Source organism: Trachemys scripta, chromosome 5, assembly GCF_013100865.1.
Source record: "Trachemys scripta elegans isolate TJP31775 chromosome 5, CAS_Tse_1.0, whole genome shotgun sequence".
Lineage (NCBI taxonomy): Eukaryota > Metazoa > Chordata > Testudines > Emydidae > Trachemys > Trachemys scripta.
The window spans coordinates 104,506,142-104,520,136 of record NC_048302.1 but is presented as its reverse complement, the minus strand read 5'-3'; the positions used below and the strand labels follow the sequence as shown (position 1 = coordinate 104,520,136).

Below are 13,995 nucleotides of genomic sequence, written 5' to 3'. Positions count from 1 at the left end.
ACAGCCCACTTCTATATATGCATCCGAAGAAGTGGGCTGTAGTCCACGAAAGCTTATGCTCTAATAAATTTGTTAGTCTCTAAGGTGCCACAAGTACTCCTGTTCTTCTTTTTGCGGATACAGACTAACACGGCTGTTACTCTGAAAAAAGCTACATTGACTCTTACTATAGTTTAAGCAATTTCCTGGTACTGAAGTTAGGCTTACCGGCCTGTAATAGTCAGATCAACTCTGGAGCCTTTTTTAAAAATTGGTTTCACATTAGCTATCTGCCAGTCAGCTGGTACAGAGGCTGATTTAAGCCATAGGTTACATGCCACAGTTCTGCAATTTCATATTTGAGTTCCTTCAGAACTCTCGGATGAATGTCATCTGGTCCTGGTGACTCATTACTGTTTAATTTAACAATTTGTTCCAAAATGTTCTCTATTTACACCTCAGTCTGGGACATTTTCTCAGATTTATCACCTAAAAAGAAAGGCTCAGGTGTGGGAATCTCCCTCGTGTGCTGTTCAGTGAAGACCAATGCAAAGAATTCATTTAGCTTCTCTGCAATGGCTTTGTCTTCCTTGAGTGGCCTTTTAGCACCTTGATCATCCACTGTCCCTATTGATGATTTGGCAGTCTACCTGCTTCTGATGTACTTTAAAAAAAAAAAAATAATCCTGTTTAGTTTCACCCTTGGCTTGCCAGAGTTTATGCTCCTTCCTATTTTTCTCTGTAGGAGTTGAGTTCCAATTTTTAAGGGATGTCTTTTGGCCTCTTTTACTTTGTTTAGCCTTCGTGGCATATTTTTGATCCTCTTACTGTTTTTGAATTTTGGGTATATTTGTAGCTTGAATCTCTATTATGGTAGTGTTTAAAAGTTTCCCTGCAGCTTGCAGGCATTTCACTTTTGTGCCTGTTTTTTAATTTGTTTATCTTTTTCTTTGTGTAGTTTCCCTTTTTGAAGTTAAATGCTACTGTGATGGGTTTCTTTGGTATTTCCCCCCTTGCAAGTATGTTAAATTTAATTACATTACGGTCGTTGTTGCCGAGCAGTTTGGCTACGTTCAATTCTTAGACCAGATCCTGTGCTCCACTGAGGATTAAATCAAGAATTGCCTCTCACATTGTGGGTTCCAGGACTGGGTGCTCCAGGCATCAGTCATTCATGGTGTGCAGAAATTTTATCTCTGCATCACATCCTGCAGAGGTGACACGTACCCAGTCAAAATAGGGATAGTTGAAATTCCCACATTGTTGTCGTCGTGTTTTTTGCTTTAGTGTGCTCTAATTTCCCTGAGCATTTCACAGTGATTTCAACATCCTGGTCAGATAGATTGTAGTATATTCTGATAGCTATACTCTTATTGAAGTATGACATTTATATACAGAGAGGTATATAAATATACCAAACTACGGTACAGTTTGAGGCGTTTAAGTTTTTTACTATATTCGTAGAATATCAGGGTTGGAAGGGACCTTAGGAGGTCATCTAGTCCAACCCCCTGCTCAAAGCAGGACTAATCCCCAGACAGATTTTTGCCCCAAATCCCTAAATGGCCCTCTCAAGGATTGAACTCACAACCCTGGTTTAGCAGGCCAATGCTCAAACCACTGAGCTATCGCTCCCTTTTTTCACATTCAGTGGCAGTTCTCCACCTGCAAGACCTACTGTCATTCCTTTTGTATCCTGATATTAGTGTGACCCATACATTATCATCATTCCACTAAGTTTCTGTGATTCCTGTTATATCAATATCCTCATTTAATACCAGGCACTAAAGTTAATCCATCTGAGACTTCTAGCGTTTGTATGCAAGCACTTATACAATTTGTCAATATTTAGTTATCTGCCTTCATGTGATGTTATTGAATGGGACTCTTTTGTCAGAGCAGGAATTTACACGGGGAAATTGCTCCTGTCATAGACCTCCTTTTCTCCCATTCTACATTGTATCTTCTTGCAAAGCACTGCTGCCTTGTGTTTGTACCTTTCTCCTGATTTCTTTTCTCTCTCCAGAAGTGTTGGTCTCAGGGTAAAAGTGGGCAGACTGGGCCCTTATACAAAGGGCTTAAATGAGAGATTCTTTCCCCATGGCCAGATTAAAGGACTTTGAGATGCCAGGCACACCCTCCCTTGGGCACCTCATTGCGCCGCAGCCCTGCTGCCCTGCACTGTGTTATTTCCCTCTTGTCCCCTGCTTGGGGTTTTAGTGGTAGGGGGCTCCATGAAGAACTGGTCTTATCATGAAGAAGGGAGGACTCTGCCGGACCCAACTGAGCAGAGGACATACTGCACAAGAGGACTGTGCGGAGTACTCACCACCTCAATATAGCTTTGAGGTGTCAAGAACTTTGGACCTTGACCAAAAAATAAGACTACCCTTGTGGTAAGGGTCCCGATGTCATCTGGATACCTCTCTCTGGCCTGGCCTGGTCTGGTCAGGGCATCTTTCAGGATCACAGGGAATGAAGGCCCGGGCTCCCAGGATATAGTGGTGGTGACAGCCATGATGGTGAAGCTTGTTTCAGTAGCCTCTGTCTGTTCTTCCACATTGTTCTTCTCCTCTCCCCCCACCCCCCAGTCTTTCTTTAAGGATCCATCAAGGGAACGATGGTTGGAATAGCTCGTCCCCGCATTGTTTTGTGAACGAATTAGACCTAATATCCAACACAGCAATCTTGGTTCGTTAATTTCAGATTTCACATCATCTGTTTTTACCAAGCATGATTTTAACATAGTCTTTGAATCATATTAACTTGGCTCTTCTTGTTTTGACTAATTTAGTTTTTCTGTCTCCCTTTCATACATGTTCCCACCAGCATTTATTATCGATTATTGTAATGTTTTATGAACTTCCATATACTTTTTACAGTTGAGCCTACAATTAGGGTAAACTTGTAGGCCAAATTATCACAACAGCCCTCACCTTAATTTTTCTTGGTTGTACATGTCTTGTAAACGTTTTTAGTACCTATTTACTAGTGACTTTGAAGTATTAAACGAAATGACTGTGGTACACATAAATGAGCAGAATACACTGATACATAGAATCCCACTTTTTAACAATCTTTATGTGCTTATTAACATTCACATGTTAGGTTTTTGCCAAAGGCTTCCCGTGCATTATTGCAAATTGTAGGTTTACGATATACTATTTATGTGTGTGGAATACACCCCTACCTTGATATAATGCTGTCCTAGGGAGCCAAAAAAATCTTACCGTGTTATAGGTGAAACCACATTATATTGAAGTTGCTTTGATCCACCGGGGTGCGCAGTCCCGTCTCTCCCCCCACCCCCCTCCACCGCCTTGGAGCACTGCTTTACTGCATTATATCCGAATTCATGTTATATCGGGTCACGTATCGAGGTAGAGGTGTATAACTATTCTCTTGATCATGTACCACAATAAAATAAATAAACCCAGGGCTGAAGATGAATTGTATGTTAACTAGATTTAATGAGGCAGAACATGATCTTTTGGTGTCTAGTTGTAAGTCTTTGAGGGATGGGAGAAAGCTAACTATTAGTTTCATTTAATTGGTATAGTGGGATTCAAGATGGACAAATAACTGCTGATTTATAAAGCACTGGCACACTTTCAAACCCTATCACATGGGCTTGCCTTCAGACAGGTGAATGTCCATAGAATATAAAACTATGAGATACAACTTGTTTGGGATGTTTGTGGTGACTAGCTGTTAATCTTTGGAGTACGTTAACCACACACTTCAATTTGACTAATAGCCTCACAAGTGCAACATTGTTTTCCCAGGGTTTATTACATTCCAATTCAAAATTTATAAGAATGTTGAATTAATTATGTAGGTTGACTACTTTAGAGGCTTAACTAAATTGTGCCATTTGTACAGGGCAGATGGAAAAAGCATCTCTACTGATCTACTTCCAGTTTCCCTGTTAAGAACTGGGCTTGTTTACTGTTAAAATTTAATCAAACGTTCTTTTTCTTCCTCAGTTTATCAGAGAAGACATGAAATATAAAGATGCTTCCAATAAACACAGCCATCTGCACAGAGAAGACAAACATATCACCATTGAGGATCTGTGGAAACGCTGGAAAACCTCTGAAGGTAGGAGTCAGGAAATATACCGTTTCCAGATCCATGTCCTGGTTTTTCAGGTGGCCCAGTACTAAATCCAGGCTTGCTTGAAGTAAAGGCGATATTGAGATAAATGCAGTGCAACTATTAGCATTAAATGACATATAGTTAGGGCCCTACCAAATTCATAGTCCATTTTGGTCAATTTCACAATCATGGGATTTAAAAAAATCATAAATTTCAGGATTTCAGCTATTTAAATCTGAAATTTCAGTGTGTTATAACTGTAGGCGTCCTGACCCAAAAAGGAGTCATGGGGGGTTGACAAGTGTATTGTAAGGGACCCTGGGGGGGGACGGGGAGGTTGTGGTACTGCTACCTTTACTTCTTCGCTGCTGCTAGCGGCGGCAGTCAGAGCTGCCTTCAGAGCTGGGCAGCTGGAGAGAGGTGGCAGCTAGCTAGGAGCCCAGCTTTGAAGTCAGAGCCGCCACCAGCAGCACTGCAGAAGTAAGGGTAGCAAGGTATGGTATTGCCACCCTTACTGGAACAGAGATGGGTTTAACATTTCTGTCAACTACTGAACGGACCATCCTCAGTTGAAACTGGTGCTATTAATCAGATACCTCAAAAGCTGTTTAGCACCATCTTGACTCATTACCCTCACTTGAAGAAATAGAAAAGGCAATCAGTTTGTTGAGCTCAGGAAAGTCCTCGGGTAGAGATGGAATACCGTCAGAAATATTTAAATATGCGGGTCCAAAGGTGGTGGTAACACTCCAGAAGATGCTTACTAACATCTGGGACAGTGAAGAAATGCCACAAGACTTCAAAGATGCCACAATTATTCCTTTATTTAAAAATAAAGGCAGCAAAATGGTCTGTGATAACTATCATGGGACAGCTCTCCTATTTGTTGCTGGAAAAATCTTTGCTTGTGTCCTTTTGAACTGACTGATTTTGTCTGTTTCAGAAGCCAATCTACCTGAGACTCAGTGCATATTCAGACCTGGTCAAAGCACCATTGACATGATTTTCAGTATCAGGCAAATACAAGAAAAATGTATCGAACAAAACATGAATCTATTCAGTGTTTTCACCTATCTGACAAAAGCATTTGATACAACCAGTAGAGAAGGATTATGGATGATCCTCAGCAAACTTGGTTGCCCACCAAAACTAGTAAAGATCATTCATTTATTTCATGAGGGGATGCAAAGTCAGGTACTTTTTAATGGAGATCTCACTGACTTCTTTCCCATTTCAAATGGAGTCAAACAAGGCTATGTCCTTGCCCCTGTACTGTTCAAGCTGTTCTTCACCCAAGTTCTCAACCATGCTACAGATGGGCTCAACAAGGCATATACATCAGATACAAACACAATGGCTCAATCTTCAATCTTGCGAGGCTTAAAAGCAAAAACAAAAGTAACAGAACTACTACTAAGAGAAACACTCTTTGAGGATGATTGTGCCCTCCTAGCACACACAGAGGGAGATCTCAAGTGCATCATAGATCGTTTCACTGAAGCATCAAAATTGTTTGGCCTTACAATCAGCCTGGAGAAAACTATGGTGTTGCACCAATGATCTTTACTGCTCTATGCCATATCCCCTAGCATATTCATTAGTGGAAACCAACTAAAGCAAGTTGACCGTTTTACCTATCTCGACAGCAACATCTCCCATGATGGACCTCTTGACAAAGAAATCACGAACAGGATACAGAGAGCTGCTCAGTCATTAGGAAAGTTACATAACAAAGTCCTGAAATCCCACAACATAACCTTCTCAACAAAAATAAAATTCTTTTGTGTTCACATCTCTCCTCTATGGCTGTGAGACCTGGATACCATACAAATGGCATATCAAACAGCTAGAGGCCTTCCATATGTGGTCTCTGTGCTCCATTATGGGGATCCACTGGCAGAACAAAATTACCAACCTGGAGGTTCTTCAAAAGTCAAATGCCATAAGCATCGAGGCCATGCTGATAAATGCCCAACTATGTTGGGTTGGATACATCATTAGGATGCCTGAGTATCAACTCCCCAGAAAAAAATTCTATGGAGAATTGACGCAAAGACACCGAATCAAGGCTGCCCCAGAAAATGCTACAAGGACAGCATCAAGAATAGCACACACTTTAGTACAATAAAACCAGATGATCTTGACTGAAAAAAAAATGTATATATAAAATGAGAAGATGCTGCTGTGTTCAGAGGGTTATTAGTGGGAAGATAAATGGAAAAGAGGTTTGCTTCTCTTGTTTTGGTCGGGCGTTAGAATTTTTTTTAAAATATACATGTTGCTGTGTATTTACGTTGGAGAAGACAAGGTCAAAGAAATGCGCTTTGCATTTGGAGCAGAAGGTGAAGAGGTTTGTGATAGTCTTTAGTTTCCAGGAGACTTCATTTCAGTCTCAAACCAACCCCCAGGAAAGTTCTCGGTCCTGCACAGATGAGATTTACCCTTCTTGTAGAGAATTCCCTAATGTCAGAGGAACAAAGTCGTCAACCAGGGTCTTCATCCCAGAGCCTTTGGTATCCCGGGCCCAGACAATGGAGAGCCTTGAACATAAAGACTGAGACCTTGAACTTGATTCAATATCCTATGGGAAGCCAGTGTAGAGAGAGTAAGACAGGTCTGATGTGCTCGCGGTAGCCCACATTCCTGAGGAGAGACGCACTTGAGTATTCTGTACTAGTTGGGAATTTCCCAGGTGCAGAAGGCTTCATACGCAGGTCTGTTGTCACTTCCCTGCCATACTACAGCAATGCAAAGTGAATAATCAAGGCGAGGCCATGATTTGCAAGGGTGTCATGGAGTCTGCAAGCCAACCAGAGATAAGTGTTACTTGCAGATATTGCTATGTGAGAGCTTTGTGTCAACAAGGAATCCAAGACTACTCCTAAACCACTGACCAGATTGATCAGACATGGGTTTGTACCTTCAACCAAAGGAGATCATATAATGGTGGCAAATTTCTCAAATTGCTTTGCCCACCATCATTATCTCTCTTATTCTGGTTCAGCTTCAGCCAGCTGCTGTTCATCCATGAGCTGGTCTCGTGCAGGCATTGGGCTATCTTAGTAGTAGTGATGTGGTGAAGGATAAGCAGAGCTTTGTGTCATCTGTGTATGCTGGCACTTGAATTCATGTCTAATCAGTTCCCCTAGTAGTTGCATGTAGATGTTGAATAGGACTGGTGAAAAAAATTTATCCTTGTAGGATTTTACAAGTGAGGGGGCTTGAGGTAGTGGTGTAGTTTCCCATCGTTAGGAATTGGATGTGTCCCTCCAGGAGGGGCTCATACCATTTTAGCACATTATCCCGGACTTTTGCCATTTCTGTCAGGTGAAAGCTGCAAGAAGTCCAGGAGGATGAGAATGAATGTCTGGCCTCTATCCACTGGTAGGAGGAGATCATCCATCAGTGCCACTAAAGTGGTTTCAATTCCTTATCCTGGTCTGAATCCAGATTATTCCAGGTCTAACACATTAGCTTCAATTAGATGAGCTTGTAATTGGCCTTTGGCTGGCTTCTGTATGAACTTGCTCAGGAATTTGACATTGGCCAGTAGTAGGCTTGAGCTGATTTATCTGTTTAGTTCTGAATGCAGCAAGGGTGGTGGTCATTCTTCTTTTCTCTGGCCATGGGATCCAGTCTTGGTGCAATTGCTGTGTGAATAAGTCTTACCCTCTTTGTCAGCTTTTTTTTTTTCTAGTTGAATCAAGCTGCTGTTTTGTGAGGCCATTGTCATGGAAGAGGAGATCTCTTAGGTAGCTAGCTCCAGTACCAAGCAGGTCTCTGAAAATCAGTACAGCAGCCTTGAACTAGACCCTGCTTAATGGGGAGCCAAGTGCTGTGAGTAATGAATCAGGGTGATATGTTTCTGGTAATCTGTGCTGGTGAGCAGGCAACCTGCTGCATTCTGTAACAGTTGTTCCCTCAGGGCATTGGGCTTCATTCCTAACTATAAGAAATTGCAGCAATTCTAATCTACTGTCATTTAGATTTCTTCTCTCCTTTCTTGATACACAAAGATTACTTCAAGTCTGGCAATATTAGTAGTAGAACTTTTTTTTTTTTTTAAGAGGATAAATAGGAGGGCTGGTTATATGTCATGATTTGTGATAGGCTGCTTTGCTTTGGACTGGCATTGCACAGCAAATGTTCTTGCAGCAACTGGGAATAAATGACATACCAGAGCAAGATGCTTTGGTTGCCTTTCACATTCTTGATCGATGGCGGTCTTTGGTTTTAAATATCCAGACAGTAGAAATGAATACAAACCAAGCATTGCTAAGGATGCATTACATGGCACTGAATTCCATTCCAGACAGGACTAATACAATATTTCAAACCCCATTCTTGGGAAGAGGAAACTGAACTATCTTTTGTAATATTAAGCCATTGAATATATGAAATATCAGGGTCACTTAAAGTAAATTGTTACTCCATTCAGCTCCCTTTTGTGTCGTTTTCTTCGCTCTTGGTCAGAGCCATCCCTACAGTATGGCAAATTGGGGCAACCACCCTGGGCCCCACACTTTGGGGGCCCTGCACTTCGTGAGGAGGCGGGCGGGGAGGTGAGGCGACGGGCAGGCGGGGGTTGGCAAGGAGGAGCCTCCTCTCTCGCCAGTGCCTCCTGCCCATTGGCAGGCCTGGCCGATCAGCACCTCCCCCTCCCTCCCAGCGCCTACCACCGATCAGCTGTTTTGCTGCAACTGGAGGCGCTGTGGGGGAGGGGAGAGGAGCAAGGGCTCAGTGCACTCGGGGGAGGGGGCGGAACTGGGCAGGGAAAGAGGTGGGGCGGGGGTGGGGCCTTGGGGGAAGGGGTGGAATGGGGGTCGGACCTGGGCAGAGCCAGGGAGAGCACAGCAGATAGAAACTTGGCACCTATGTCCCGGGCCCCACACCCCTCTGGGGACAGCCCTGCTCTTGGTATTAGAACATATACTAGTAGCAGCAACATGTCCTGTACTGGTGCTCTCGATGGCAGTGCTTGCTAAATGAAAATATGCTCTGTAAATTCTACTAAAAGTCCTGTGACGTACATGGCTTATATCCGATAAAGTTCGTTTCTCTGGTATTCTGACCAGAGTTTCGGGGAGACATGGGTGGGCAGATTTTTAAGGCTTCACGTGGTTCTGGTGTCATTCTCCTTTTGCTACATACTGACACCATCTGGTTTAGTGTCTTGCCCCATAAAGAAACAGGGGAGAGGATAAACTCCATGAACCCCGAATAAATGGCTAATGTGACTATAACAGAAACTTCTTCTAGGCTATACAAGGGTATTTATAGTAGATAGACTATATAAGAGAACAGTCTGCAATATGATAAAACTGAATTATTTTCCTACACTTAGAATAGGGAACGATTGAATAACTTCAGCTTCTGTGGTATGGTAACTGTCTGTAAATGCTGATGTTATAATAGCAGCCCCTGTAGTATTATGGCAGGTGATGCAGACCAAAGTGAATTTCAGCCTGTTTGGTTTTCAGTACAGAACTGGATAAGCCCTGCATGTGTCACTTCTTTTACCCTCTCATAGTCCAATGTACTTGGCCCCCTGTGCTGGGTGAAAACTGTAATTTACAGGAAGAGTTTAGAGCGCAGTATGAGGTGCAAGAATGAGCTTGTGTACTCATCAGAATGTTGACTTGTGTTTCAGCGTTGGCGTCGCTAGGGCAGTAAGCTTTTTCTCTTATTAATACATGTTCTCTACCCAAGCATGTTCAGTTATATGAGCCTGATCTTGTGTGTGCGCCACACTCCATATGTCGTCTTTGGAAGCATAGCTTGAGGCTCTTCAAGAAAAAGGGTGTTGCCCCAACTGGAAAATCTGTTCTTTACAGCCTGAGCTTGGAATTTTACTGAAGTAGGATTAGTTGTCATGAGTGTCAAACAGGTAATCCCTGCAAAGTCTCCAACAGATTCCACAGAAAATTAATTTTGTGGTAAATAGAGCCCTCAGGGTTTTACTGATTAATAAGCTCCTGTTGTGCAACTTACTTTGTGACTTGCCTTAAGTTGCTTGGCATGATGGATAACTCTATAACCTGATTTGGTTTTTGTTGCAGTTTCTGTTTTGTGTCAGACATGCTTCAGAATTCTAAAGGTTGTGAAAGGAATTAGACTTTATCCAGGTCATCCAAGGAATGTAAACTCCATGAACCCCTAATAAATGGCTTATGTGACTATAAGGCAGACTTCTTCTAGACTGTACAAGGTTTATCTATAGTAGATAGACTATATAGGAAATTAATTGTTTTTTTCTCATTACATAGAATCATAGAATATCAGGGTTGGAAGGGACCTCAGAAGGTCATCTAGTCCAACCCCCTGCTCAAAGCAGGACCAATCCCCAAAGGACTGTGGCTTTGTTTTCAAAGTTAACCAATTAAGTGGTCAAAATTTCCACTTTCTAGGGTTTTACTCAGAAGGAGAATTCTCTTATTTCGTAAGGTTAAAGAAATTATGGTTGAAAGAGAGGCCTGCTAACACATTTTAAAAGGTTTAAAAGCAGTCTACGCTAAGTGCTAACATACTTCCAAACACCACTTAAAATATAATATCTAGCACATTTTTAAAATAAAAAATGAATCTTTTTCCTCATCTAGACAAGGCCTATGAATGCCTGGAGAGTTGAGAAGCTAGCAGTCATTTCTTGTAAGTCTTTCTCCTTCATCCTAAATAAAAACAAGGCCCATTTCCCACTCTGTAAAAAGCAAGAAAAAATAATCCAAACCAACATGCTTGACTTTTTAGTTCATTATAACCTCAGTTTTCTGCTTTTTCACTATATTCATTCTTCTCCTTTTTCTAAAAGCTGAGTTGTCTGACTAAATGTCAATTTATGCTGACTAAATGTCATCTTCCCCTTTCTCTTATTTCATATGTTCCATGCGTTTGTTTCTTTGTTTGTTTTTTACCTTCTTTCTGCCCAAGTTTTTTTGTTCCTAGTTTTCTATTTGGAAATTGGTCTTAACTTTGAAACTCAAATGTGAAAAATTATGTAAATCAGCTTAATAATTTTGAAAACTTCTGTCCATAAGAAAACAAGACTGCCAGATGAATAACCTGACTCTTTAAACTTTCCTCTGTTTAAATTGTTCAAATGTAGCATCTTTATTGCTGCACTCTCTCCAGGTAGTATTTTCCTTTCCACTATATGGTGACCAGTACTGTCTGCTGCATTTCATAGATCATTTGGTTCTTGACTTTGGTAGCAAGGTAATTTCTCCCCTCTCTGTAAACTGGTTTTCTCTTCATCATGTTCTCCAGTCTGGACTGACTTGTTTACTGCTTGTTATGATAAGTAGGCAAACAGCTGTTGAAGCTTTTCCTTCCTAGTAAGGGGAGCTGCTTTAGGTTTCAGTAGGGAATACTATGGAGCTTGTCCCTTAGCTAAATTAAAATTATTTATGAACTGAAACAAGAGAACTTGCGGAACATGTCAGTGATGTACCCAAAAGTTTTAAAAACCACAGGAGATTCAGGCTTTAAGATTGTTTTATATGAACAACAATAATTTATAGGTAGGGACTACAATTTATAGGTATATGTACTTTGCTTACCAGGTCCTCTGATTTGGATGTATAGATTATATGTAGCAACACTCCAGGCTGTGAAGTGGGAAGATTTGAATGAGTGGACTTCTGTGCCTAGAACATTGCATTTAAAGCTGCATCTGCCAAGCCAGATTGTCTAATCTGTGGTGCATATAGAAAGTGTGTAGTGACCTCTGTGTGGCAGTCCCTACTGATCTCTGTTGAAGTGCCGACACTTGAAGACCCAGATGTGGCTAGGGCCCTTTCAGATTGGGGTTGGCAGTAATGTGGGCAAACTAACTTCATAGAATGCAGTTTGAGACTTACCTGGGTGATGAAAAGATCTAGAAGTCTTTTCTCACTTTAGAGTCCTTCCTAACAGGCGCAGAGAGCTTGGAGTTCCTGATTTAATGACAAGGGGGCTACAGTCAGGGATTTTTTCAGTAAAGCACCGCTCGACAGAAATTGCTTTCCTTCCCTTGGATCAACAAGATATTGGTCTGAACTGCAGGCCTAACTCAATTTCTAAATGAAATTTATTACTGAGAATTTTGAAGTGAGACGAATTCATAATGTATTGATTTATTTGTAAGATTTGTTGTTATTAATGTACTTGTCCTCCAGAGCAGTGGTTTTCAACCAGGGGTCCAGGGCCCCCGGGGGGAGGGGGGCACGAGCAGGTTTCAGGGGGTCCACCCATCGGGACCAGCACTAGACTTGCTGGGGAGCAGGGAAGAAAGCCAAAGCCCCACCGAATTGGGCTGAATCCCGGGGCTCTGAGCCCTGCCACCTGAGGCTGAAGCCAAAGCCTGAACAATGTAACTTTGCAGGGGCTCCTTTGGCATGAGGCCCCAGCAATTGCCCTTCTTGCTCCCCCTAATGCAAGCTCTAGATTTTGTATGCAGAAAACCAGTTATTTTGGCACAGGTGGGCTGTGGAGTTTTCATAACATGTTGGAGGGCCTCAAAAGAAAAGGTTGAGAACCCCTGCTCAGAGCATTAGATTAGTGAAGTTTTGAAAATATAAATAAGCACTTTTTTCCTGAAATGTAACCCGGTTAGCATTGAGAAGCCCCATACAGTATGTAGAGTGGAGTTAAAATTGCTGCAGCATGATCAGAGCTTTAGAGATGCAAACTATCTGCCAAATTCTGCTTGGGACTTGAAGTTGGACCGAAGCAGATGTACCCATGTGTCCAAAAGACACGAGGAAGCATCATCGGTTCTGCACTCTGAAGTATTTAGATTCGTATGCTGACTGATTCACAGAGGTAATATTGTACAGTGCTTGGGGCTTTTGATCTACAAAAAAAAGAAAAATGTTGCAGAACTGGCTGTGGAGCCTCTCTGCACTGCTGCAATTTTTCTAACAGTGGGGAGGCTTGTGCTGATCTCCTGATGTTGGAAAAATCGCACCTATTTTTGCGGGGGGAGTGGGTGGCCAGTTTTACACAAAGGAATGCGCAGTTACCGTTCACTGACTGCATTCTCTGTGTATAGCCTGTAGAAAAATACTACATTACCCGGACGCTGCCGTGAATTTTAAAAACAAAACAAAACTGCAGTTTACTCAAGAGCCTACATTTACGCGGGTTAAAGGATTTAACACAGAAATCACAAAACCAAGCAACTGTGAAGTTTGTCATAAACCAAAGTCAGAAGTAGGATTTGTATTCCTTGCTGTATTTTTTCCCTTACCAGTTTCATCTGTTGCATGGTCATTATGTATGGTTCTTCTTTAAAAAACAAAAACAATTTTGCATCCACTCTGTGGAAAAGGGGGTGTTCATTATGGATTTCATGTGTTGGATTCAGTTCTGTAACTGAACAAATCATACAGTTGTGTAATCTGGTAATCTACTCTGTTTTGTCACATACATAAGAAGCTAGTGATACAATAAATACACTATCAAGGGGAGCAGCTTCCTCTGTTAGAGCAGCAAGCCCTTGGCTGGGAGGTACAAAAGGAAGATTATTTGGTTTTGATGTATAAATGAAGAACTTATGTAAGTTTCATGGTGCCTTTTTAATAATTATTAAAAACATAAACCATGCAACAAGAACAAATCTAATGGGTAATCTTCACTATGTAACAAAATGTACCAGCCGAAGAAGTACCCACTGAAAATACCCCATCCACCACCAAAGCCAACTTTCAAATGTTTACCTCCACTCCAACAAGCAAAACAAAGAAAAAGAAAAAGTGCCTAGGATATAACTAAAGACAAATTACTACCACAGTGGCGTCTTGATCTCTGACAGTAACCTAAATTTGCGCTAGTTCAAAGCAAGAGGGAGGGTGAATTCTGAAGAGTAGGGCAACCACAAACAAAGCCCACTCAGCAGCCCCCTCCATTTTAAAGATGAGAAGGCTCTATCATAAGCCCCTC

At 41.7% G+C, this 13,995-nt stretch overlaps 1 protein-coding gene across 1 annotated transcript in view; it reads left to right on the top strand.

The window, feature by feature from the left end:
* Window positions 1-13,995, top strand: part of STIM2 (stromal interaction molecule 2) — a 142,213-nt gene that overhangs the window by 103,277 nt on the left and 24,941 nt on the right. The window contains exon 3 of the mRNA XM_034771461.1: window positions 3,966-4,080. Coding sequence (XP_034627352.1) covers window positions 3,966-4,080 — 115 coding nt within the window. The remainder of the gene's footprint in view (window positions 1-3,965; window positions 4,081-13,995) is intronic.